Source organism: Phodopus roborovskii, unplaced genomic scaffold (genome assembly GCF_943737965.1).
Source record: "Phodopus roborovskii unplaced genomic scaffold, PHOROB, whole genome shotgun sequence".
NCBI classification, from domain to species: Eukaryota; Metazoa; Chordata; class Mammalia; order Rodentia; family Cricetidae; genus Phodopus; species Phodopus roborovskii.
In genome coordinates, this window is record NW_026126515.1 from 5,868,796 (window position 1) to 5,891,709 (window position 22,914).

General features: G+C 40.6%; 2 protein-coding genes across 2 annotated transcripts in view; one reads left to right on the plus strand and one right to left on the minus strand.

Moving 5' to 3' along the window:
• Bbof1 (basal body orientation factor 1) overlaps positions 1 to 3,433 on the plus strand; it is a 22,285-nt gene extending 18,852 nt beyond the window's left edge. Inside the window, exons 9-11 of the mRNA XM_051196160.1 lie at positions 1,228 to 1,299; positions 1,459 to 1,573; positions 3,275 to 3,433. Of these exons, the coding sequence (XP_051052117.1) occupies positions 1,228 to 1,299; positions 1,459 to 1,573; positions 3,275 to 3,433 (346 nt within the window). The remainder of the gene's footprint in view (positions 1 to 1,227; positions 1,300 to 1,458; positions 1,574 to 3,274) is intronic.
• Aldh6a1 (aldehyde dehydrogenase 6 family member A1) lies at positions 1,967 to 22,706 on the minus strand. The gene is made up of 12 exons (XM_051196329.1): positions 22,620 to 22,706; positions 15,402 to 15,458; positions 13,625 to 13,699; positions 13,302 to 13,463; positions 12,759 to 12,837; positions 11,246 to 11,548; positions 9,479 to 9,600; positions 8,211 to 8,400; positions 7,832 to 8,013; positions 5,757 to 5,936; positions 5,335 to 5,433; positions 1,967 to 3,707 (listed from the first exon to the last, which is right to left on the minus strand). Exons 1-12 carry the CDS (start codon positions 22,668 to 22,670, stop codon positions 3,603 to 3,605), a joined length of 1,605 nt encoding a protein of 534 aa, XP_051052286.1. The 5' UTR covers positions 22,671 to 22,706; the 3' UTR covers positions 1,967 to 3,602.
• Positions 22,707 to 22,914: the final 208 nt, after the last annotated feature.

Below are 22,914 nucleotides of genomic sequence, written 5' to 3' on the forward strand. Positions count from 1 at the left end.
AGGAACTTGGTAAAAGTTCATAGTTGACTGTATAACTGTGAATTCAACAGTATTTTGCAATTGATCTAAGTTGGAGGAATATAAACAGTAAACAGCTAAAATGAATGACTTAGCAGTCATTTAGGCAATATTAGTATTTTGCTAAGGATTTTTTTTCATGTTTAACTACCAGAGTATTGAATGTTGCTACCATTTAAATAGGTTTATACTATTTTCATTGCACTCTATATCTCTATAAACACACTCACTCACAATAATGAATGAGTTACATTCCATCTCCTGTTTATCACCCTACACTTTCTGAAGTATGCTGGGCCTGCCACCACTGCCTAACTGTTCTGTGTCTACATGCCCTGCAGACACGTCCTCTCTTTCTGTTAAGTTAACCTTGGATATTAGCTCAAGCTTTCCCTTTGTTAGACCTTTCTTAAGCCTCACAATGAAGGCAGAATCCCTAATCTAGGTCTTCATACCTTCATATTTATATATTCCTCTCACCTCCAGAGGTGGAAGTGGGAGGATCAGGAGTTCAGGGCCATACTCGGTTATCTCCCTATCTCAAAACCACTAAAAGCCATTCACTTGACATAAATTCTTTTTTTGTTGTTTAGTTCCCAGGATCTACCTGTGTCCCCCTCCAAATGCTAGATTTGAACTCATGTCTTCTTGCTTTCTCAGCAAGTACTCTTAAACACTGACCCATCTTCCTAGTTCCATGTGGTTCATTTGTGGGAAGACAGCTTTGCCAGGTGTTTGATCAGTTCCTTTGTTCAGCTATTAGGCATTAACCACTTTTCATGAGTACCTTCATTATAGTTATCTCCATAAATATTTGTTTCTTGAATTCAACATGTCTCAACTTTAAGATTATATTCTATTACTTAGTACATCATATCTTAGCCAGGCAGTGGTGGCACAAGTATTTAACCCCAGCACTTGGGAGGCAGAGGCAGGCAGATTTCTGTGACCAGGCCAGCATAGTCTACAGAGAGAGTTCCAGGACAGCCAGGTCTGTTACACAGAGAAACCCTGTCTTGAAAAACCAAAAACAAACAAACAAGCAAAACAAAACAAAAATAAACTCTATATGCATATATGTGTATAAAACTCATTCTAAAAATGAAAACCTTATCCAGCTGAAATTTGACTCAGCATTTTAAGGGTATTGAAATAGGAAGGCACAAAGAGACATTGCCTCATTTGTCTGCTGATGTTTATCCATGATAGGAAATACAATCAGAGTTCGAAGCCTCCTGTTCCAGACCATGTTTCTGACAGTGGAGAGATGAAAGAAAATGGGTAAGATTTTTTCCTGCTAGAGCTATGAATAAAATCCTGATCACAGAGTCCCTTGTGGATATTTTATAGCCCGAGTTAAATGAGAATGATTTAGCCAAGTCTATTGTTTTGAACCAAATTCTATGCATGACTGTTGACAGCACTATTTTGTTATTATAGGGATGAAACTAATCTTCCAGACCAAACCTTCATCACCCAGCAAGCTCCAGTATCAGACTCCAGTAAAATTATGTCACCAGGTGTTACTCCTAAAGGATTACAGGACTCTAACACAGTAAGGAATCTGCTATCTAGTCAGATAGTATACCACTGGTACCTTTCACTATGTGGCTTCTTGATAGTTCACAGTTCTCTACTACCTAAACAACTCTTAAGGAAAGATCATAGAAAAGTTTATAACAAAGTACATACTAATAAGGCAGCATATTATCTGTATCTGGAGAAACTATAGATTCCTTTTTGAAATCGGTAGCTTAGTTAAAACATGTATTTCATTACTACTGTTGTCGGGGCTGGTGATTAACCCTTGTGCCTTCCTGTGGAGCTACCCCTAGGCACCCTGTCTTTTATAGAAGCATAGACATACAATCTTTGCAATTCTTGGCTTTGAGGATAGGTCAGAACCACAAATCACTATAACCTAGAGAACAAAGGAAGGAAAAGACCGTTTTTTCCCCCAAGGGCTTTTTATTTGTACGTGGTCATTCATCATTAGTACACAATCTGACAAAATTCAGATGAGGCCATAAAAGAACAAAAAGGGAAAATTGTGGCTTTCTGTTTCAGTGACACTAACCTGAATATGATGGTAGATTTCATCTAAGAAACAAGAATCTCTTTGAGCACAGGCAGCTGGCCAGATCAGTTGATTCTAATTAGAGTGACACAGTTCTGATCAGTCAGTGTTTTTAAAAGGTAACTTCCTTCATATCTAAGGAAAATGTTAGGAGTTTTTGTGACTAAATTCTACTTGGAATTTCCCAAAATTATTGGATTGAATTAGGTATGAACTGTGTTTTATAAGAAAACAAAGGGTATTGTAATCACAAACTACAAATTTCTACTTGGCTTTAGGATGGAAAAAAAAAAAAAAAGAGTTGTGTTTTGTTTATGACTGAAGGCTCTGAATCCTACCAGAGGTGAATACTCTAATAACCTTAGAATCACCACCTTTATTTTAACTCACCAGCTAAGCTGATGGACTAGAGCAGCTCTGTCCATGTGACTGTACAGAGTAGTGTAGTGAATGACCATTACCACATGTCACTATGCACTGGAGATTCAGCTAGCAGAGCCAGCAGCCATCTAGTTCAGAAAACCAGGCTTCAGACAGGGTAAACAGACAGACAGAAACTACTCTGGTCAGCACATCAGCCTCCTCTGACTTCAGGGTTACAGCATCAGAGAAGCAAGTGGTGGCACTGTCAAAGCATGAACTTAAGTTTCTTGTAACCCAATCAATTATGCTATATGAAAAGATCTTTCATTAAAAGTAACAGCTGATGAGAACTGCTGGCAATAGAGAGAATAACATAAATTTTGGCAAATAATAATAGGTTAGGCTTGCTTAAGGCAAAGTGTTTTACCCACTTTCATGATTGGAACATTCTTTGATTTCTGGGTCAAAAACAACTTGTGAAATAAGTTTTCTAAGGAATCTTTGCATGTGAATTAATGGATTACTGATTGCTAAAGCAAACCATGAAAAATGGCACACATAATGAAAAGCTAACATGTCACTTGCATCCTGAGGTATCTGAGAAGTATTTTAAGAAAAGAACATGAACAGTGATAGAATTAAGTAGTGGTAGAATCAAAACAAGAAGAAGGTGGCACTGAGCAGAAAAGAAGCAGTTGTCACAATGTGGGGATGAGTAAAAATAGGTTACATCTTTGTAGTGTGGGACTCGATGGAGGGCTGTGTTTGAGGCTCAAGCAGAGGGTGAACTGTTTCTATCCTACTTCCCTATTCAAGAAACCTTCTATTTACTGGAAGATCTGTCCCTATGCTGACATTGCCCTCCAAGTCATTAGAAGTAGTGAACTGTTAGAAGATGGTTCTAAGCTCTCAGTCCAGGTAAACACTTCACATCCAGATCAGATGCATGAAGAGCAAGTGCAGACCTGGCATTAGTGTTTCCCTGCAGTCTCCCTATTAGTTTGAAGGAACTGACAGTTCTGAGAAAGTTTAGCTGCAATATATTCCATTCTCATGGATCTGATTTGAGCAAAGATGGCAAGTGAGGGTGGCCAAGAGTGATGGGAAATTACTCTGGTTGGACTGAGTCTCGAAGAACTTGTTCTCAACGCCCCATGGTGGGCATGACTACAGCAGGTGAGGAAAGAGTAGCATCCTCTTCTTTCCACTGAGATGTGATAGTCTTTAGCTGAGTGTAAAACTGGATGCCCTAAAAGAGACAGAAGAAGAGTCAGCTTATACGCCCAGGAGTACATAACTTTACATTAATGTTTGAATAATTGATGCCACAAAGTCCAAGGTTCATGGGATAGTCTACCTAAAACACTTAAACATTTATGGGCATGTAGAGAGATGGCTCAGCTATTAAGAACACCTCTGCTTGTGCAGGGGACTCAGGTTGGATTCCCAGCACCCACTTGGCAGCTCACGATCACCTGCAACTCCAGTTCTAGGGAATCCAACATTCCCTTCTGGCCTCTGAGGGAATCAGTCACACACAGTACACACACACACACACACACACACACACACATACATAAATAGGCAACACACACACACAGACAAAATTAAAAGAACCCCCCCCTCCAAAATAAAAACCACATTTATGGGGCTGGGATATAGCTCAGTTGGTAGAATACTTGTCCAATATGCATGAAGCCCTGAATTCCGTCTCTAACATGGAATAAACCAGGCATGGTAATACATGCCTGTAATTCCAAGATTCAAGAGGTAGAGGCAGGAGGATCATCCTTAGCTACAACAGTTAGTTGGAGACCACCTTAGGATATATAAGGCCATGTCCCCCAAAGTACACGAGTCTTTGTGGGAAAAACAGTACCACTTTAGGACCTGAGTTCAAATTCCCAGAGCCCATGTACAAGTCAGGTGCAGTAGCAGGCTTTAGGGACCCTGTGTGGTGAGATGGGAGGGAGAGATAGGAGACTCTGCCAGCTCAAGGGCCACAACAAAGAGCTGGTGTGGCAAACGACAAGGAGTCAAGACAGCAAGGATCAACTTCCAATTTGTCCTCTGACCTCTGCATGGATCCCACCCTCCCCACCTCTCACACAAAGATTAAATAATAAAAAAAACTTAGCATAATACCTGTCACATACTAAACAGTCAAACCTTATATAACATTAATATACTGAAGTTAGAATTTTAAGCATAAGAGTAGACAAACTGAACAATGTAATCTTGTTAAGTTTTCAGGCCACTCTATTTCAGAGCTGACTATGCAGCAAAGCCAACAGACTTTGCTCAAATCCTGCTTCTACCCTTTACTATAGCTTAACCTTGAGCCTTGTCTATGATATAAGCTCACCTTTTATCAGTGTGGTAAGGAGAAACTGAAGTAACATGGCAAAGCCACTGGTATTCAACAATTTCTAGTAGTGAGTGATAATGTGCTGTCTATATAAAGTTGCAAACCTAAAATAGTGTGCAGATCCACTTCTAAATAAGACCTATGTTCTATCCCATCTCACCTAATATATGTATAATTTCTTATAGAAAAATATACTTGAAGATCCTTAAGGTAAGACATGATAAATGGATAGTATTCAGAGGACAGAGGGTCACAGGAAAAAGAAATGATCTATACAAAGATTTTGGTTTCCTTATGCTCGTTCCTCAAAACCCATTGCCTTGGGTTACCCATGAAGAGACAGGTTTGACAAAATTTTGTTAACTTTTAAATCCTTTTTTAGGAGCCTGAGAAATAGAGCAGAAAAGATGACTCCATAGCCGATGCCAGCCAGTCCTTATGTAATCTTGCTCTGAATATGTTCAAGACAGTTTCTCAAAGGAAAAGAGAATTCCAACTCAACAGTTACCTGTTTGCCATAGAAATTGGTGTCTCCCCTGAAGGAAGATCGAGAGCCGGTGAAGGAAAACATTGGCAAAGGCACTGGAATGGGGACATTCACGCCCACCTAGAAAGAAGGAATGCACATGAAGTACTGATGAACAGGCCCAAACCACAGAGCGTCCATGTAGAAGCACATAGACAGCGGAGGCCAATTTTACTTTTTGTTTTTTAGATTGTAGAGTTTGTTTGGTTTTTGGTTTTTGGAGATAACAATTCTAAGTAATCTTGCACCCTTTGCTCCACCCTAAGAACTTTCATTCCTGAGGAAGGAATGGGGAATTATGGGCAATTAAAGGTGCAGTCTTCAAACAAGTTGCAGTTGACTGATGGCTGTTTACTGATTCCTCCTTCTAGCTGTAAGGACCTTCAAAAATTGCATTCACAAACCTGTCCGACATCCACCATGTGAGAATATTTCCGTGCAGTGGCCCCATTGGTGGTGAAGATGGCAGTTCCGTTTCCATACGGGTTGTCATTGACAATCTTGATGGCCTCGTCCAGTGTCTCCGTCTCCAGAACCACAAGGACTGGACCAAAAATCTCCTCTTTGTAGCAGGTCATACTTGGCTGTCAGGAGAGATGGATCCAGAAAAGAAGTCAGCTTTTTGAATGGAGTACTTTATGCTTTTTTAGCATTCTGACCCATTGTCTCCACAAGCAGCTTTCGAGCTACTAATCTTCCATATTTTCTTACTTGTGTCCCACCATACAACAACTAACTTGAAATTCTTGCATTCTTTGCTTTTCTTAGGACTCCCTTTTCACATTCAAGAGCCATCACCAGCTTTTTAAGAAATTTATTATATATGCAGCGTTCTGCCTGCATGTACATCTGCAGGCCAGAAGAGGGCACGGGATCTCACTATAGATGGTTGCTGGGAATAGAACTCTGGACCTCTGGAAGAGTAGCCAGTGTTCTTAACCTCTGAGCCATCTTTCCGGGTCCTACCAGCCCTTTTTTTTAATACCTGTACAACTTGTTTCATAAGTTGTTAATGAAAGTTACATGACAAGTTTGTTTTTTGGTTTTTTTTTTTTTGAGACTGGGCTAGCTAGGTGGTGGTGGCATACACCTTGGGAGGCAGAGGCAGACAGATCTTGGTGAGTTCTAGGCCAGCCTGGTCTCAAAGCTACACAGAGAAACCCTGTCTTGAAAAACAAAACAAAACACCAAAAAACAAACAACAACAAAAAACAAAAAACAAACAAACAAAAAATCCCCAACAAAACAAAAAGAAAGAAACTCCTTGCGAATGTTCTGTAACTATCCATTCTCACTCATTCCTTTGCTTCCAAATACCTCTCCAATTTTGATACTGGGTTCTAGTTAAACATTCAAAACATCTTTCACCATTGCATCTAGTCAGTAAGTTTTTCCCCTGCAATTCTGTGACAAAAAAACTTCAACCTATTATCTTCCAGGATTAGTGAAGACATACAACAAAAAAGTTGCCTTAATTTAATCATGAACTTTAGCTAAGAGACTTTCAAACTCTGATCAATAAAAATTAGTAGATGATTTCTTTTTCATTTGTTTCATTCTGGTAAAGAGGAAGTTAACTTTTGGGTAAAGAGGAAATTAACTATGAATACTGGGTAGTTAATGCATCGATTGGAACACTGGAATAGCTATGAGCAAGTGGGAAAAGGCAATGTAAAGGGTTTTAACTCCTGCTTGTAGGCCAAATGTGGCAGCTATTTGTTCTAATACAGCCACAAGCCAGGAATAGTTTTTACCTTTCTTTAATGGTTAGGAAAACATTCAGAGGACTATTCATGACATAAATTTATAAAATGCAAATGTGTGTCCATAAATACAATTTTACTGGAACACAGCCATCCATGTGTGGTTGATTTTATACTCTACACCAGAGTAACTATGACAGAGACTGCATCTCTGCAAAGCTGAGGATCTTTACCCAGGGAGAGTCTGATGTCCTGGTTGGTTTTGAGTCATCTTGATATAGCCCAGTCACCTGGGATGAGGAACCTTAACTGACGAAATGCCCCCATTCTGTGTCCTATTTTCTTGGTTACTAATTGGTGGCAGAGGGCCAAGCCCACTTCTGGTGGTGCCATCCCGGGGCAAGTGGCTCTGTATTGTATATAAAATCAAGGTGAACTATCCATGGGGATCAAGCCTGTAGGCAGCCTTCCTGCTTCAGTTTCTGCCTCCAGACTCCTGTATGAGCTCCTATCCTGAGTTCCCTCAGTGACTGACTGTGATCAGGTACACCCCTTTTCCCCTAAGTAGCGTTAGTCATGTTTTATCACAGCCATAGAAAGCAAAGCAGGGCATGTACCATAAAGCGAAAAGAACTCTGGTTGGAAGTCAGGAAGACTTATGTAGCTTTCAGACAGAATAACCAAGCAATCCTGGCAAGAGTTATTCAAGTACCTTCTCCATAGCCTCTAGGGTGTTTTCATTTCTTGCATTAGTAAAATAATCCAGAGTTGTTTACCTTGACATTGGAGATGATGGTTGGTCCAACAAAGTTACCATTTTCATAGCCTTTGACTTTAATTTTTCGCCCATCCAGAAGGATGGAAGCTCCCTCTTTTGTTCCACTGTCAATCAGACTGCAGACTCGCTCTTTGGCTGCAGGGGTGATCAGAGGGCCAAGATCAGCTCCGGGCTGGTCCCCTATAAAACAAGAAATGTCTAAGGTTGTTACCAACACAAAATCTACCTGCTGAAATAACGGAATGACAAGTAGAGCTAAAGAGAGGCAATGGTAGAAGTATACACAGCTGCTTCCCTGGGCAAGGCCAATGCTAAATAAGAGGTTAATGCCACAGAAGCAACGTCTACAGCTACCTGGCAGGTGACCGATTAATTACCTGCATTCACTCGCAGGTTTTTGGCACGCTCCACCAGCTCCGGCAGCCACTTTTTAGCTTCTCCAACAAGGATGGCTGTTGAAAGAGCCATGCAGCGTTGGCCAGCAGCTCCAAATGCAGCCCCGACCAGCTGGTTTAGGGTATTTTCCTTATTGGCATCTGGCATGACTACTCCGTGGTTTTTGGCTCCCTAAAGAAATGCAGAAAGTACACAGGTCGTCTTAGCTAAGTTAAGCCAAAAAACTTAAGCAAAGAATCATTCATACACACACACACACACACACACACACACACACACACATATGAAATGAGAATTTAAGGAAGAAAGACTTGTTTTGAACAAAGATTTTTTAAATTTTTAAATTTTGCAGTATTGGGAATTAAACCTAGGTGTCATGCATGGCAAGGAAATGTCAGCCACTGAGGTATCTCTCTTTTTAAACATTTTATTTGAGATAGAGTCTCACTTAGTTGCCAAAGCTAGTATTGAATTCACTCTGTAGAATAGGCCAGAGATAATTTTTAATACTGCTGAAATATAAGCAATACTAAACAGGGTTCCATGTTATTTTAATTTCCTTGGGAAACTGATATTGATTTAGGTCAAAACCATTTACAAGATGGTGGTGGCAGGGAGGGGTTGTTACTTTTCCAGTTGACAGAAGCTGGGCAGTGGTTTAATCCCAGTGTTTGGGAGGCAGAGGCTGGTGGATTTCTGAGTTTGAGGCCAGCATGGTCTACAGAGTGTGTTTCAGGACAGCCAGGGCTACACAGAAAAACCTTGTCTCAAAATACTGAAACAAAACAAAAAATATTAGAATACAAAAGTAAACTATGCATTATATGAGGAAATACGAACCAGAGCCTTTCCAATTCCTTAATAAACTGTTGTAAAGATGAAATAAACTCAGGGATAACCATACCTTTGTCATATTTTTAAGCCATATGATTAGTAGTTAGGGTACATTAAGGTATAACAAGGTCTAGAAACAAAAATTTGGCTGATAATGCCGAATACTAAAGAATTCAAGCAACATTTATGAGGAGGATTATGCCCTTGGTCACCAAGATTAACTGTTTATGATAAAAGATGATCACTATAACAATAAAACTTCACAAGGTTCAGAGACTACAGGAGAAGATGTTCAGGATGAAATGACAAATACTGGCCTTCAGGGGACATGGGATGAGTGACCTGTCTACTGAGGACAATCCCTAGATCTTACATATTCAGCAAATTTTGAGGAGCAAAAGAAATGAGGAGTTACCATATTGGCTTGAACCCTCTTGCCATTTCTTGACCCTCTTTCAAAGATGTACTCTCCTGCCTGGTTGGAGCCCACAAAGCTGATTGCTTTGATGTCTGGATGATCGCAAATAAAATTGACAGCTTTAAAAAGGAAATAAATAATTACCAAAAAGAATAAAAGCCCATAGTCTTATCAACACAATTCTCTCTTTCCCTCAGACTGTGAATTAAAATTCATACATTTCTACATGGATATACCACTGTGATGTGCTCTTATTTCTCTAATGAAATTACAATTTTGTTTTTGTTTTGAGACATGACCTCACTATGTAGCCCTGGCTGGCCTGGAACTCACTAGACCAGGCTGGTCTCAAACTCAGAGATCCACTTGCTTCTGTCTCCCAAATCCTGGTTTTATAATCATGTGCCACCACAACCATTTTTAATTTATAAATTCTACTTAATTGATTTATTCATGAATATTTTAGAAACACGTTAATCTCTGAAAGCCACAGTTTTTCTAAACTTTATTATTGTATGTGTGTGTGATGATGATGATGATGTATGTCCCTCTGTGCATGTAGACATCAGAGGGCAGCTTTGTGGAATTGGTTTTCTCCTGCCACATGAGTTCCAAGGAATCTTGCTTACTTGCCAAATGCCTTTACATGCTGCTCTGTTTTGACAGCCCAAAAGGTTCCTCTCTCTCTCTCTCAAAATCTGGTTTTGGTTTTTTTGAAACAAAGGCTCTATCTTTGGCTGTCCTGGAACTAGCTCCTGTAGACCAGGGTGGCTTCAAACTCACACACATCCACTTGCCTCTGCCGCCTGAGTGCTGGGATTAAAGGTGTAGCTAAGGCTACAATTTTTATTTTCATCAAATAAAATAACACTCTTTCAAAACTTGACATTTTTATTTTATCCTTCAAGAATGTACTATGTCTAAGATTCTCAGACACTTAGACCTTCATCCAAGAGGTATATGAATAGGACCCAATGTTTAAAAGTAAGAACCAGAGCCAACCTTCCTGGATAGACATAACCTAATTTTCCTAGTTTCTGGCAGTGTTACCTAGAGCATATGATTTAATTGCACTCTGCCTCTATTTTCTCTGGTAAGATGAAAAATAGTGCCTTCCTTAAAGGATTGTTGAGGTTTTAAAGAAGAAGATAAACTTTCTCTTTAATCTTTGTCCGGTTTTAATTCATTTTTCTGGTGTCCTAGAGTATAGTATAGGAGAAGAAACACTGCTCCTCCTTAGTTAGTTACTTTAGTTCATCCAGATGGCAAGATGGTCAGGAAACATGACTTTAAAACACAGAGGTAAATCCTTCCTTGCGAATTTCCTCATCCTAAAATCCCCAATTACAGAGCTGGAGAGATGGCTCAGTGGTTAAGAATATGAGGATATGAACTCAGGTCTCTGTACCCACACTGGGCACCTCACAAACATCTGTAACTCCAATTGCAGGAGATCCATTGCCCAGATCTGGCCCCCATGGGTACCCACACATATGTGGCAGACACAAAGAATCACATATACATAAACAAACATTAAAATTACCAAGCTGGATGATGGTGGCTCACGCCTTTAATCCTAGCAGTCAAGAGGCAAAGACAGGAGGATCTCTGTGAGTTTGAGGCCAGCCTGGTCTACAAAACGAGTGCCAGGATAGGCTCCAAAGCTACACAGAGAAACCCTGTCTTAGAAAAAACAATTACCAATCAATACTGAACACCTTAATTTCTTTGGGAGCCAGGTAAGTAGCCACATAAAAAAGTTACCTTCATGCTGCCCATGGATGATATTCAGTGCTCCATCAGGGGTACCAGAGTCCTGAAACAATTTAGCAAGAAGCATGGTTGCTCCAGGCACTCGCTCTGACGGTTTCATTAGGAAAGTATTTCCACAAACTATAGCCATGGGAAACATCCAAAGGGGGATCATGGCAGGGAAATTAAAGGGTGCAATGCCTGCACACACACCCAGAGGCAGACGGTAGGAGTAAAGGTCCATGTCTTTGGTGATAGATGGCATGGTCTCTCCCATCAGGAGGGATGTGACACTACAGGCATGCTCAACCACCTCTGCAAGAGAGAAGATGAAGGCTGAATACTACTTATCTTTGTTATGCTTTTATTCAGTCCTGAGAATAAGGGTGGGTCAGACCAATGACAGGGATTTGTGCTTCCATGTGGGAAGATTAAATAAACTAATTCTCTGAGTGGGTAAGAAAGACAGTGAGATGCACATTTGTTCTGAAACATCATTTGAGTTTAAAAAAAAAAAAAAAAACCCAAACCCAATATATTAGTCTTAAAGGTACCTAACGAGTATTGCTGGGTGTGGTAATACACACCTTTAATTCTAGCACTTGGAAGGCTGAGGTAGGAGGACCATGGGTCAGAGCTAGCCTTGGCTACCTAATAAGTTGCAAGGCAGTTGTGGAATATTTCTTTAACTATGTAAAGGAGTGTTACGTTTGTTTATGCTGTCTTTGTTAAACAATGTAAAGATGTGTTACATATGTTTGTTTTTTCCAAGACAGGGTTTCTTTGTGTAGCCTGGGCTGTTCTGCAACTAGCTCTGTAGACCAGGCTGGCCTCAAAAATCATAGAGACCCACCTGCCCCTCTGCCTGCCAAGTGCTAGGATTAAAGGTAAGGCATGCCACCAACATCAGGCTTGTGTTACATCTGTTTATGCAGCATTTGCTTAGTGGTGTGTTGCTTTGCCTGCCTAAGGCACCTGATTGGTCTAATAAAAAGTTAAACAGCCAATAGCTAGGTGGACAGAGAGTAAGTAGGAAGAGAAATCTAGGCTGGGGATATATAGTATGGAGACAGAAAGAGAGAGAGACAGAGAGAGAGAGGAGAAGAGAATGAGGGAGATCCGCAGGCTTAGCATATATGGAGTAGGACATACAGAATAAAGAAAAAGGTAAAAAGTTCCAAGGCAAAATTTAGATGAAGAGAAACAGTTTAAATTAAGTTATAAGAGCTATTGGGACAAGTATAAGATAAGGTCGAGCATTTATAACTAATAATAACTCTCTGTGTTATGATATGGGAGTTGGTTGGTGGCTCACAAGAAAACCTGTTACAAAAAAAATGAAAACAAAGACAAAAAAAAGAAAGAAAAAGGAAGAAAGGAAGGAAGGAAGGAAGGAAGGAAGGAAGGAAGAGTTACTACAGGATAGCAAAATCTACATAAGAAAGAATCAACCTCCCCATTCCGGGATATGTCTCCCATTTTCTTTTGACCTCTCCCACAAGTCACATGGGGGCTCCCAGCTTACGAAGGCCTCGGAATACATCTCCTTCAGCATCAGCTAGAGTCTTCCCTTGTTCCAATGTGATTAACTTGGCAATTTCTTTCTACAGAGAAAACATAGAAGTAGAAACTAATCCAAGGATGCTCATTTATTTCTTGGTATTGGGGATATACATCATGATTTGTTGATTTTTTTTTTTTTTTTTGAGACAGGGTCTCATGTAGCAAGGCTAGCCTCAAACTTACTTTGTAGTTGAGGCTGGCCTTGAACTCATGATCCTCATGCCTCCACCTCCCAAGTGCTGGAGTTACAGGTATGAACCATCATGCCAGGCTGAATCTGGGGTCTTGGTCATGTTCACTTAGCACACATTCTACTACTGAGCCCTACACCCAGCCCCTATTTTCCTTCAAGGACAAGCAAAACTGAGAGACCTCATGGGTGAAAGGTCATGATCAGTGTCCTCCTGTACTGTAGAGTTAGAGAGGACAGCTCAACGAGTCTTTGGAAAGGTAACCAACAAAAATACCGTAGGAAACAGGCTAGAAAGCTACTCAAATTTCTTACCAGGTTTTCTTTAATAAGTTGTTGATAGCGGAGCAGGACCTGCTGACGGCTTAAAATGGATGTGTCTGCCCATGCAGGGAAAGCGCGTTTGCAGGCAGCAACAGCTGCATCCATTTCAGCTTTGGTGGACTGAGGGACCCGACCGATGACCTCATTGGTAGCCTGAAAAGAAGCCATCACATATTGCCAGTGCCTCACCTTCCCCACATTGACCCACTCACTAGGACAACACTGGCTTTGTGGCAGAGCCACAAGCCCCCCCTTATCCCTTGCTCCCAAAGTTCTAGGCTAGTAAGTTTAAGTCCCAAAAAAGTTTTGCTTACTGGGTTGTGGATGTCAATCCATTTGTCACTTTTGGATTCAACAAATTTCCCATCAATGAAGAGTTTTACAGTTGGCTAGAGGGAAAAAAAAACACACACACACACCAAAAAAAATTTTAATATCGTTTTGCTTCTCTTTCTCTTTCTGTGAGAAGAATCCTGGTGGATAACTGGATCTACTTGCCCAGCCATCTCTCTAGCCCTTTCCTCACCAAAAATTTAAGCTTACAATAGCAATAAAAATAGTTATACCTTATGAAAGTAAAGTTCAAGACAAAAATAATCCAAGAGTATATTTAGCGATTTTAATTTATTTTATGTATATGAGTGCTCTATCTGAATGTATGCCTTTATTCCAGAAGAGGGTATCAGATCCCACTGTAGATGGTTGTGAGCCACCATGTGGTTGCTGGGAATTGAACTCGGGACCTCCAGAAAAAGCAGTCAATGCTCTTAACCACTAAGTCATCTTTCCAGCCCAAGAATTAATATATATATATACATATATACATATATATGTATATATATATGAATGTTTATTTTACACTATTGAAAAACTGAAGCACACTAAATATTACATGAAGAAAATTGAGTTATATACACAGGATGGAATGTTATGCAGTCATTAAAAACTATAATTAAACAAGGTGTTTGTGGTGCATGCCTTTAATCACAGCACTTGGGAGGCAGAGGTAGATGAATCTCTGTGAGTTCGAGGCCAGCCTAGTCTACAGAGCAAGTTCCAGGACAGGCTCCAAAGCAATACAGAGAAACCCTGTCTCAAAAAAACAAACAAACAAACAAACAAAAATAAATAAAACAGGAAGAAGAAAAAAGAAACAAAAGAAAAAGTAAAGAAAAAGATAGTAAGGGAATACCAATAATTATTGATAAATTAGATTGATGAATTAACATAATCCAAGAGAGTCAAACTTTTAACTCTGGAAGCAGCAAGGAACTTGGTGAAACACCTGTCATCTCACTACTTAGGAAATAGATACAGAGAAACTGTGTCTCAAAAAACAAAAAACAAAAACAAACAAACAAAAAAAACAACCAACCAAACAAACAAACAAAACCCTGTAATTATAAGAATATCTTGCAATACTGAAACCATTTAAAACATGATAGATAGATATAGTAACAGACAAAAAAAAACCAAGGTAGAAAATTTTTCTGTGCATGATGGTACACATCTGTAATCCCAGTACTTGGGAGGAATTGAGGCAGGAGTTAAGGCCAGTCTAATTTACATAGTGAGTTCTAGTCAAGCCAGGGGGTAAGCAATGAGACCTGTTTTTTGTTTGTTTGTTGTTTGTTTGTTTTGTTTTGTTTTGGAGACAGGGTTTCTCTGTGTAGCCCTGGCTGTCCTGAACTCATTCTGTAGACACGGCTAGCCTTGAACTCAGAGATTCACCTGCCTCTGCTTCTCTAATGGCGTGACACTTGTTTTTAAAAACACAAAACAAGGGGCTGGAAGATGGCTTGGAAATGAACAAAACTTGGGTTCCTTCCCAGCATCCACTCAACAAGCATCTGTAACCAGCTTCAGAGTCTTCAACATCCTCTCCTGAACTCTGAAGGCAATAGGCCCATATGATGCACAGGCATACATGCAGGCAAAACACCCACAAACATAAAAAAAAAAAATAACAATAAAAAAGTGCAAAACAAACTAAAAGTTTCACTCATTTTTATCACAATGGTATAAAAAGGAAATGCCTGAAAATTACACATTCCTTCTCAGAAGCCCATCTTTAGCAATCAAAATACTCACCACTGATGATGAAGAAAAGGAAGATGCTGGATGCCATGTGTTTACTTTTGAAGATACCTATGGGATTAAAAAATATCTGATAAATGCCAGGTGTCATGGCATATTCATCCCAGCACTCAGGAGGCAGACAGGCAGTTTCTGTGAGCTGGAGACAACCTTGGTCTACAGAATGAGTTTCAGGTCAGCTATGGCTGCACAATAAGACCCTATTTCCACAAAACAAAAATCTGGTAAATGCTGGGCAGTAGTGGTGGCACACGCCTTTACTCCTAGGGAAGCAGAGGCAGGAAGACCTCTGTGAGTTCAAGGCCAGCCTGATCTACAGAGTTAGTTACAGGACAGCCAGGGCTACACAGAGAAACCATCTCCAAAAACAAACAAACAAAAACCCCAACACTTAACAAAATGAAAATCCTGAGAAGAAACGAGGAAACACAGTCATGGAAACAATAATCATAAAGATCATGTCCTGGATTTCCAGGAGTCTTGATTTAAAGAATCTTTTTAATCATTGTATCATACTTTGCAAAATACAGTCACCACAAATCTAACAAAAGTACTTATTATGCTATCTAAAGTAAGTATTGAATGTCTTTTTTTTTGGGGGGGGGTTTCTCTGTAGCTTTGGAGCCTGTCCTGGAACTAGCTCTGTAGACCAGGCTGGTTTTGAAATCACAGAGATCCTCCTGCCTCTGCCTCCCAAGTGCTGGGATTAAAAGCTAAAGCATTGAATGTCTTATAAATCAATGTTAATGTAATAAACCATAAATAATATTGTATATGGTCAATGGGAATTCAGATTAAATAGTAATATAATGTAAATATATATTCACATGTACTTGAATACAAATGTTCACAACATCTTTACTTTCACTAGCCCCAAACTTGTTAATGACTCAAATGTTCACTATTAGATAATATCATCAAAGTACGTATGTATGAAAATAACACAATGGATCCCATTTTTTTACAGGATATATGCTAATAGTGAAGTTTCAAAAATGCAATGGTTGCGCATGGAGATGCACTTCAGGAAGCTGAAGGATCAGATATTCAGTGTCAGTCTGGGCTACCAAGTGAGACTCTGTTTCAAAGGGGAAAAAAAAGAATGAGATGAAACATTAGATGATTTCATTTATATGAAACTAGGTGATACAAGCTCGTCTATAGCATCATCCATAGTTACCCATGGATGAAAGAGACAATAGTAGGAAGAGCTAAAAGGAATGTTTTCGGGTAATGGATATTTTTATTATTTTGTGATACTGTCACAGGCATTAAGGCTTACCAAATGACATATTTTAAATATGTACAGATTATTTTGTTTCAATTTCACTTTAATGAGGCTATGTTAAAATGGTATAGGTTTCCCATGGCAGGGTAATATGTTGATATTTGGTAGGGTTAAAAATCAGGGAATTGGGGCTGGGGAGATGGCTCAGTGATTAAGAGCACTGACTGTTTTTCCAGAGGACCCAGGTTCAATTCCCAGCACCCACATGGCAGCTCACCCATGTCTGTAACTCCAGGTCTAGTGGATCTGATACCTTCACAGCAATGCACATAAAATGAAGTTAAATAAATTACTTTAAAAATCAGGGAATTAAGGAGGGAGGCTCAATTATAATAATGTTAAATCTCACATTGTATTTCTAAAATATGTCATGAAATTGACTGAAAAAATATTCAAGTAAAAGAAAGCTGGGACCATGGCTTCTTTTCCACTGTTCACTCTTACCTCTTGAGACTGCTTTGTGACAACAGTTCCCTTAGCCACCACCCACGTTCACCAATAGAGTGAGTCACTTCTATTCTATACTACAGGTGTCTCCCTTGAATTTGTATGCCAGAGGTCACAGGTCACAAGAACCTGGGAGCTGAGAGCAAAGATAAATCCCAGTGACCGTTGAGGGTTTTCCATCTTCACCATGAGATCTTGGATATTGTCAAATGGGTTTCTTTTAATTATCTTTACTTAAGTCCCATCAACTCTTTAATCTACTCCAACCTTCATGAGTAATTATCAGTAACTTCCTATATCCTTCTAAGTCGTCCTTAGACTTGACCTCACAGCAAAAGTGACTCGGTTCATGACTCTCACTTGTTCACAGTCTTCTGTGCTGTCCTGGTGTCTTGGCTACCTCCAACCCTGCCCCCAGGCTGCTTTCTACCGTTGTATCCATTCCCTATCTCCTTTGCTGGGTCATTCTTCTCTTCCTGGCCATTAACTCAGTTGCCCGAGGCTTGGTCCTAGGCTTGCTTTCTTTTTGTTCTTGAGAGATCCTAACACTCCAGTGGCCTCTTTAGATCGCAAGCCTGCACTTCTCAGCCAGAATCTTCCTCTTCAGGTAATATCCATGTAGCCATTTTCACACCTCCTCTTAGGATCATGTTGGAAAGCTGAACCCCTCGCCTGCCTTCCATCAGTCTGCTTTACTTCCCACAGCCCACTTACCCGAGCAACGGGGCCTTGTTACCTGACTGACCATGACACCTACCTTGTTACCTGACTGACCATGACACCTATCTTGTTACCTGACTGACCATGACACCTACCTTGTTACCTGACTGACCATGACACCTATCTTGTTACCTGACTGACCATGACACCTATCTTGTTACCTGACTGACCATGACACCTACCTTGTTACCTGACTGACCATGACACCTATCCTCTCCCTTTGTCTTATTGGTGAGCCAAACCCATCTTGGCAATCGATCTCTGGACACACAGCCTCTCTTTACCCTGTCATTTCTGCCATCTGCCTCTCATTTTGATTTCAATTGTGGCTTTCCAGTAAGCCTCATATTTTCCAACCTTACATGTTCTGAATCTAGTTTCTTTTGTTTTTGAAACAGGTTTCTCTGTGAAACTCTAGCCTCAAACTCCTGCCTGTGCTAGGAGGCTCCTGTGCTCCTCCTCAGGTGCTAGGATTAAAATGCCATCATGTTCAGTTTTGAATTTAGTTTCTCTCTCATAAAGAGAAGTTTTTTTTGTTTGTTTTTTTGTTTGCTTTGTTTTTTGTTTTTTTTTTTTTTTTTTTTTTTTTTTGAGACAGGGTTTCTCTGTATTGCTTTGGAGCCTGTCCTGGAACTAACTCTGTAGACCAAGCTCGACTCGAACTCACAGAGATCGGCCTGCCTCTGCCTCCCGAGTGCTGGGATTAAAGGCAGGCATTGCACACCCAGCTCAGAGGGTCTTTCTAAAAAGAATTAGGTTAGACTACCCACTTATGCCGAACACTTCCATGGGGCTGGGAGTGTAGCTCAGAAGTAAAGTAACTAGCACGTATAAGTTCCTGTGTTCTATTCCTAGCAGTGCAAAACAAAACAGAAAAACAAACAAAAAACAAAACTCCAAAACCAAATCAAATCAAAAAAAAAAAAAAAAAAAAAAAAAAAACCTTCAATGGCTTCCTGCTGCCCTTGCAGCAATCATGATTAACTTCCTTGGTGCTGTTCTAAAGACCACATAGTTCTTTCCGTTTCTCTAGTTTCAAAGTGTGATTGCTACTTCCTCCTTGTTCTCTGCTCTAAGCATTCCAGGGCTGAACATTATACTGTTTCACCCCAGAAGGAACAAGCCTTCTGAACAGGTTCTATCTGCTTGGCTTTTGTATATGCCGACCCATCTTGTCTGACACTGCTTCCTTTCACCTGCCTGGCTCATTCTTAACACTCTTGGGTTTCTAGATGGCCATTATCTTTTCTAGGAAGTCTCAACCTCAAGTATGGGCTAAGAGCCTAATTGTGGAGTTCACAAAACACTCAAATTCTTCCATTTTTTTCACTCCACATTACAGGATAGCAGCTTGTTTAATTATTAAATGTTTCTCTCTTTAGATCACTAGACCACTGTGTTCTCTGCCCCTAGCCTAATCCCTCTAACAGATGGAGGATTTGTTAATATTTTGCAGAAGCAAAGGATAAATACTCACAAGCAATAATTTGCTACTAATATTGTTTCATGTATTCTCCCACACAGCCTTCCTCATGTAAAGAAGAGAAAACAGACAGTGCACTCACGTTAATGAAATATCACCATGTAGATTTTGCAGGGTTTACACCTTGTATCTGTTTTGCCTTTCCTAAGAAATACTCATTAGCACTCTTACTGATGAAACTAGCATCCAACTTTCACTTCTAGACCAGTGGTTCTCAACCCTCCTAATACTGCGACCCTTTGTTATAGTTCCTCATGTTGTGGTGACCCCCCACCCACCCATAAAATCATTTTTATTGCTATACCATAACTATAATTTTGCTAATTTTTTTGTTTTTTGATACACGGTTTCTCTGTGTAGCTTTGGAGCCTGGCACTCGCTCTGTAGACCAGGCTGGCCTTGAACTCAGAGATCCACCTGCCTCTGCCTCCCAAGTGCTGGATTAAAGGCATGCACCACCAGCACCAGGTGTAATTTTGTTATTATTATGAATCATAATGTAAATATCTGATAAGCAACCCCTGTGAAAGGGTTGTTCAATTCCAAGGGGTCATGACCCACAGGTTGAGAACCATTTGCTCTAGCTATTAACTTCCTACCCGATGTTTCCTTTGTCTTTTCCTCCTCACTAAGACTAGACTTGCAACATTCAAACCCAGAACCAGCCCTTTTAGAAACTTGTGCTGAATAAGACAATTTGAGTTTGGGACTCTTTCCCTATGTCCCTCACTGCTCTGGGCACTTCCCTTGCATCACAGTTGTGAATGTGTAAGAAGTCTAGGATGGTGCAAAGGAAGAAAGGCATGCCAAGACCTAAGTCCTAAATTCTCAGCTCCATCAATAACTTCCTAGGTGATCTTGGGTCAATGATCTGAAGTGTCAGTCAATTTACTTCATTGCATATCTTCACAGATATTCTTAAAACTAGACAGTAGCAGATTTGGGTTAAATGTACAGATAAGCATGGAATCAAGGAGGCAGGTCACTGGGTTTCTTTAAGACTGGTTTTCTTATCTCTGATTAAGAAGGATAATATTACACAAAGCATAGAGAATCTAGGTCATGTTCTGCCAATCCCCAAACAAAAAAGATAGGCTGAATACTTAAAATAACTGAAAACTCACCCATCACTTCCTATGCAAGCCTAAAAAAGTTAAAAACAACAACAAAAAAACCCCTCTGAAAACATGAATTTTATCCTTCATAGTTTCTTCTGATAGCCCTCTAATAGTCATGGCTGTCAGAACTTTGACAATTTTCTGTCTCCTGTTTATTTTTTCTTTTCTTTTTAATGGTAGGGACTTAGTATATTACTCGGGTGTTTTTTGTTGTTGTTTTTGTTAAGATTTTTTTTGTGTGTGTGTGTGCGTGAGTGTACAGAACGTGTATATGGTACTCTTGGAGATCAGAAGGCATCAGAGCCCCTAAAGCTGGAGTTACAGACAGTTGTGAGCTACCCAGTATAGGTGCTAGAACTGAACACAGTTCTCTAAAGAGAAGTAAGCACTCTTATTTAATCTTTGAGCTAGCTCTCCAGCTTCCAATTTTACTTTTTAGTTTAGAAATTATTTTTTTTCTTGATTTTTTTTTTTAGTAACCATTTACAAATTAATGGGTTTCTTTAAAGCATTTTCAGGCATGCTGTTGTACTGCATTGCTTTTTATTTTTTTCAATTGACTTCCTCCCGCTCTCTGGCTGGTTCCCTTCTCAGACTGGTTTTGAAGTGGGAGATTTGCCTGCATCAGTTTCTGCTGGGCCTATGTACATATGCCACCATGCCCACTTAAACTAGTCTTCATCAGAGTGTCACGTTACAGAAACTCCTAATTGTCTAAGAACTATTTTAGGTTTTTTCCCAAGTCAGTCCAGAGGTTTCTTCAAATTGGTTTTTAAAAAGAAAAAAAAAAAGAGTATTTGTTTCAAAAATAACATGCATGCAAAGAGAGTTTCTGCTACTAAGATTCTCAGTGATTCATGCTGATAGGTAACATGATTGGAGGTGGGGCAATTTCTATAAAGGATTTTAAGGGGTTGGTAATAGAAAATGAAGAGTGGAAATGTTGTCCCTGTTACTAGAAAAAGATACCAGAATTGACCTAGGGGAGTGAAGTCATGACAACCCTCTAAGGTCTCCAACTCACTCCCCACACTGAACCATTAATTAGCATATTCAAACCTGAGCCTTTAGCGACTCCAGCAATATTCTAACACATGCACACAAATGCAGTAGAACTTATAGAAACCTGATGAACAGAAATAAAACTTTTTGTAAGTGCAACAGTATAGAGTACATCCCCAGGCTGGATGAATAAGAAGGAGACTATGTTGCTTAATGCTGGATTATGAATCTTGACAGTAACAGTATCTTGCCTCATGTTCTAAGTCCCTGCTAAGGTGGAAACTCACAAAAGACTGTCAACAAAGCTGGGGATCACAGGCTTGAAGCTTCCATAGTTCCACAATTGCCCTTAGGCTGTCTTGTTCAGGACTCCATTTCCAGTTTGGCAGAGTGGGGGGGGGGGGTGTTGGCAATGGAGGAGCTGACTTTGGGAACATGTCTTCCTAAGCTCTCATTTTCTACCGCCTGTTTAGGAAATATTTAGTCCTTCGAATGAAGCACTATTAGCACAATATGACCTTTATTTACCTCCAAAAGTTAACTTTGAGAAAGTTTAACTTGTCCCAGAGCTTGTGAAAAACACTAGGAGCCAACACAGTTTGTGAAAACAGTTAGCAAATGGCTACCTTTGATGTGAAAACCTAGGGTACATTTCTAGGCGATTCAGAGTTCCTTCACTGACCCTAGTTGCAGGGACCTAGCGAGCTCCCCTCCCGCTCCCCTTACCTCAGATTATGGACAGAGGTTGGGTGGGGGAAGGGACGCTCCTAAAGGAAAGTTCTCTGAGAAAGGCGTCCAAAAGGGGGAGTTTCTGGGGAACAGAGGTGGCTGGTGCAGAGGTGAAAGGGAGAGCGTGGGAGGAATCAGATAGAGAAAACATGCCAGGGAGTGACAGCAGGCACTGAACCGGAGGGTGGGCCAGAGCCAGAAAAAGAAAGGCTCGGGAGCAAAAGGAGGGAGAGCCAGGCGTGACAGCTGGGGCTGGATCCAGGGCCAGAGACAGTACAGAGTGACAACCGGACACACCGGACTGGTACAAGAGGGTCTGCAAAGGGGCTGGGCCAAAAAGTCTGTCCCGCAGAAGCATGGTTTAGAGACGGGGCGGTAAGGACCCATTCCTAACATCATGGTCCCTCGTCGCCACCCTCACTCGCCTGCAGGATCCGGGTCCGCACTGCTGCCGCTGCTGCCACCGCTGCCGCCATAGCTCACCACTTCTGCCCAGTTCCCCGAGCCACGGCTGCCAGTGCCTCCCAAGAAATCAGACCGCTAGGCCACGCCCTCCACACGGCCGGGCCTTTCCATTGGAGGAGAGGGCTACTCCTCGCAACCAATCACCTGCCAGAACTCTGGGCTCCCGCCCAGCACTCCTAGTCTTGGGGCTATGTGATTGGTCAGTAGAGGAAGCGTTCTCGCCCCCTCTCACCTCAGCCGATTTTTGTTGGCGGA

Coding starts and splice junctions, on each gene's coding strand:
- Aldh6a1 (XM_051196329.1), bottom strand. CDS start 22,670: ATGGCGGCAGCGGTGGCAGCAGCGGCAGCAGTGCGGACCCGGATCCTG. Junction 5,937..7,831: donor CCATCATCTCCAATGTCAAG/GTAAACAACTCT, acceptor CTCTCCTGACAG/CCAAGTATGACCTGCTACAA. Junction 5,434..5,756: donor ACATGGTGGATGTCGGACAG/GTTTGTGAATGC, acceptor CCTTCTTTCTAG/GTGGGCGTGAATGTCCCCAT.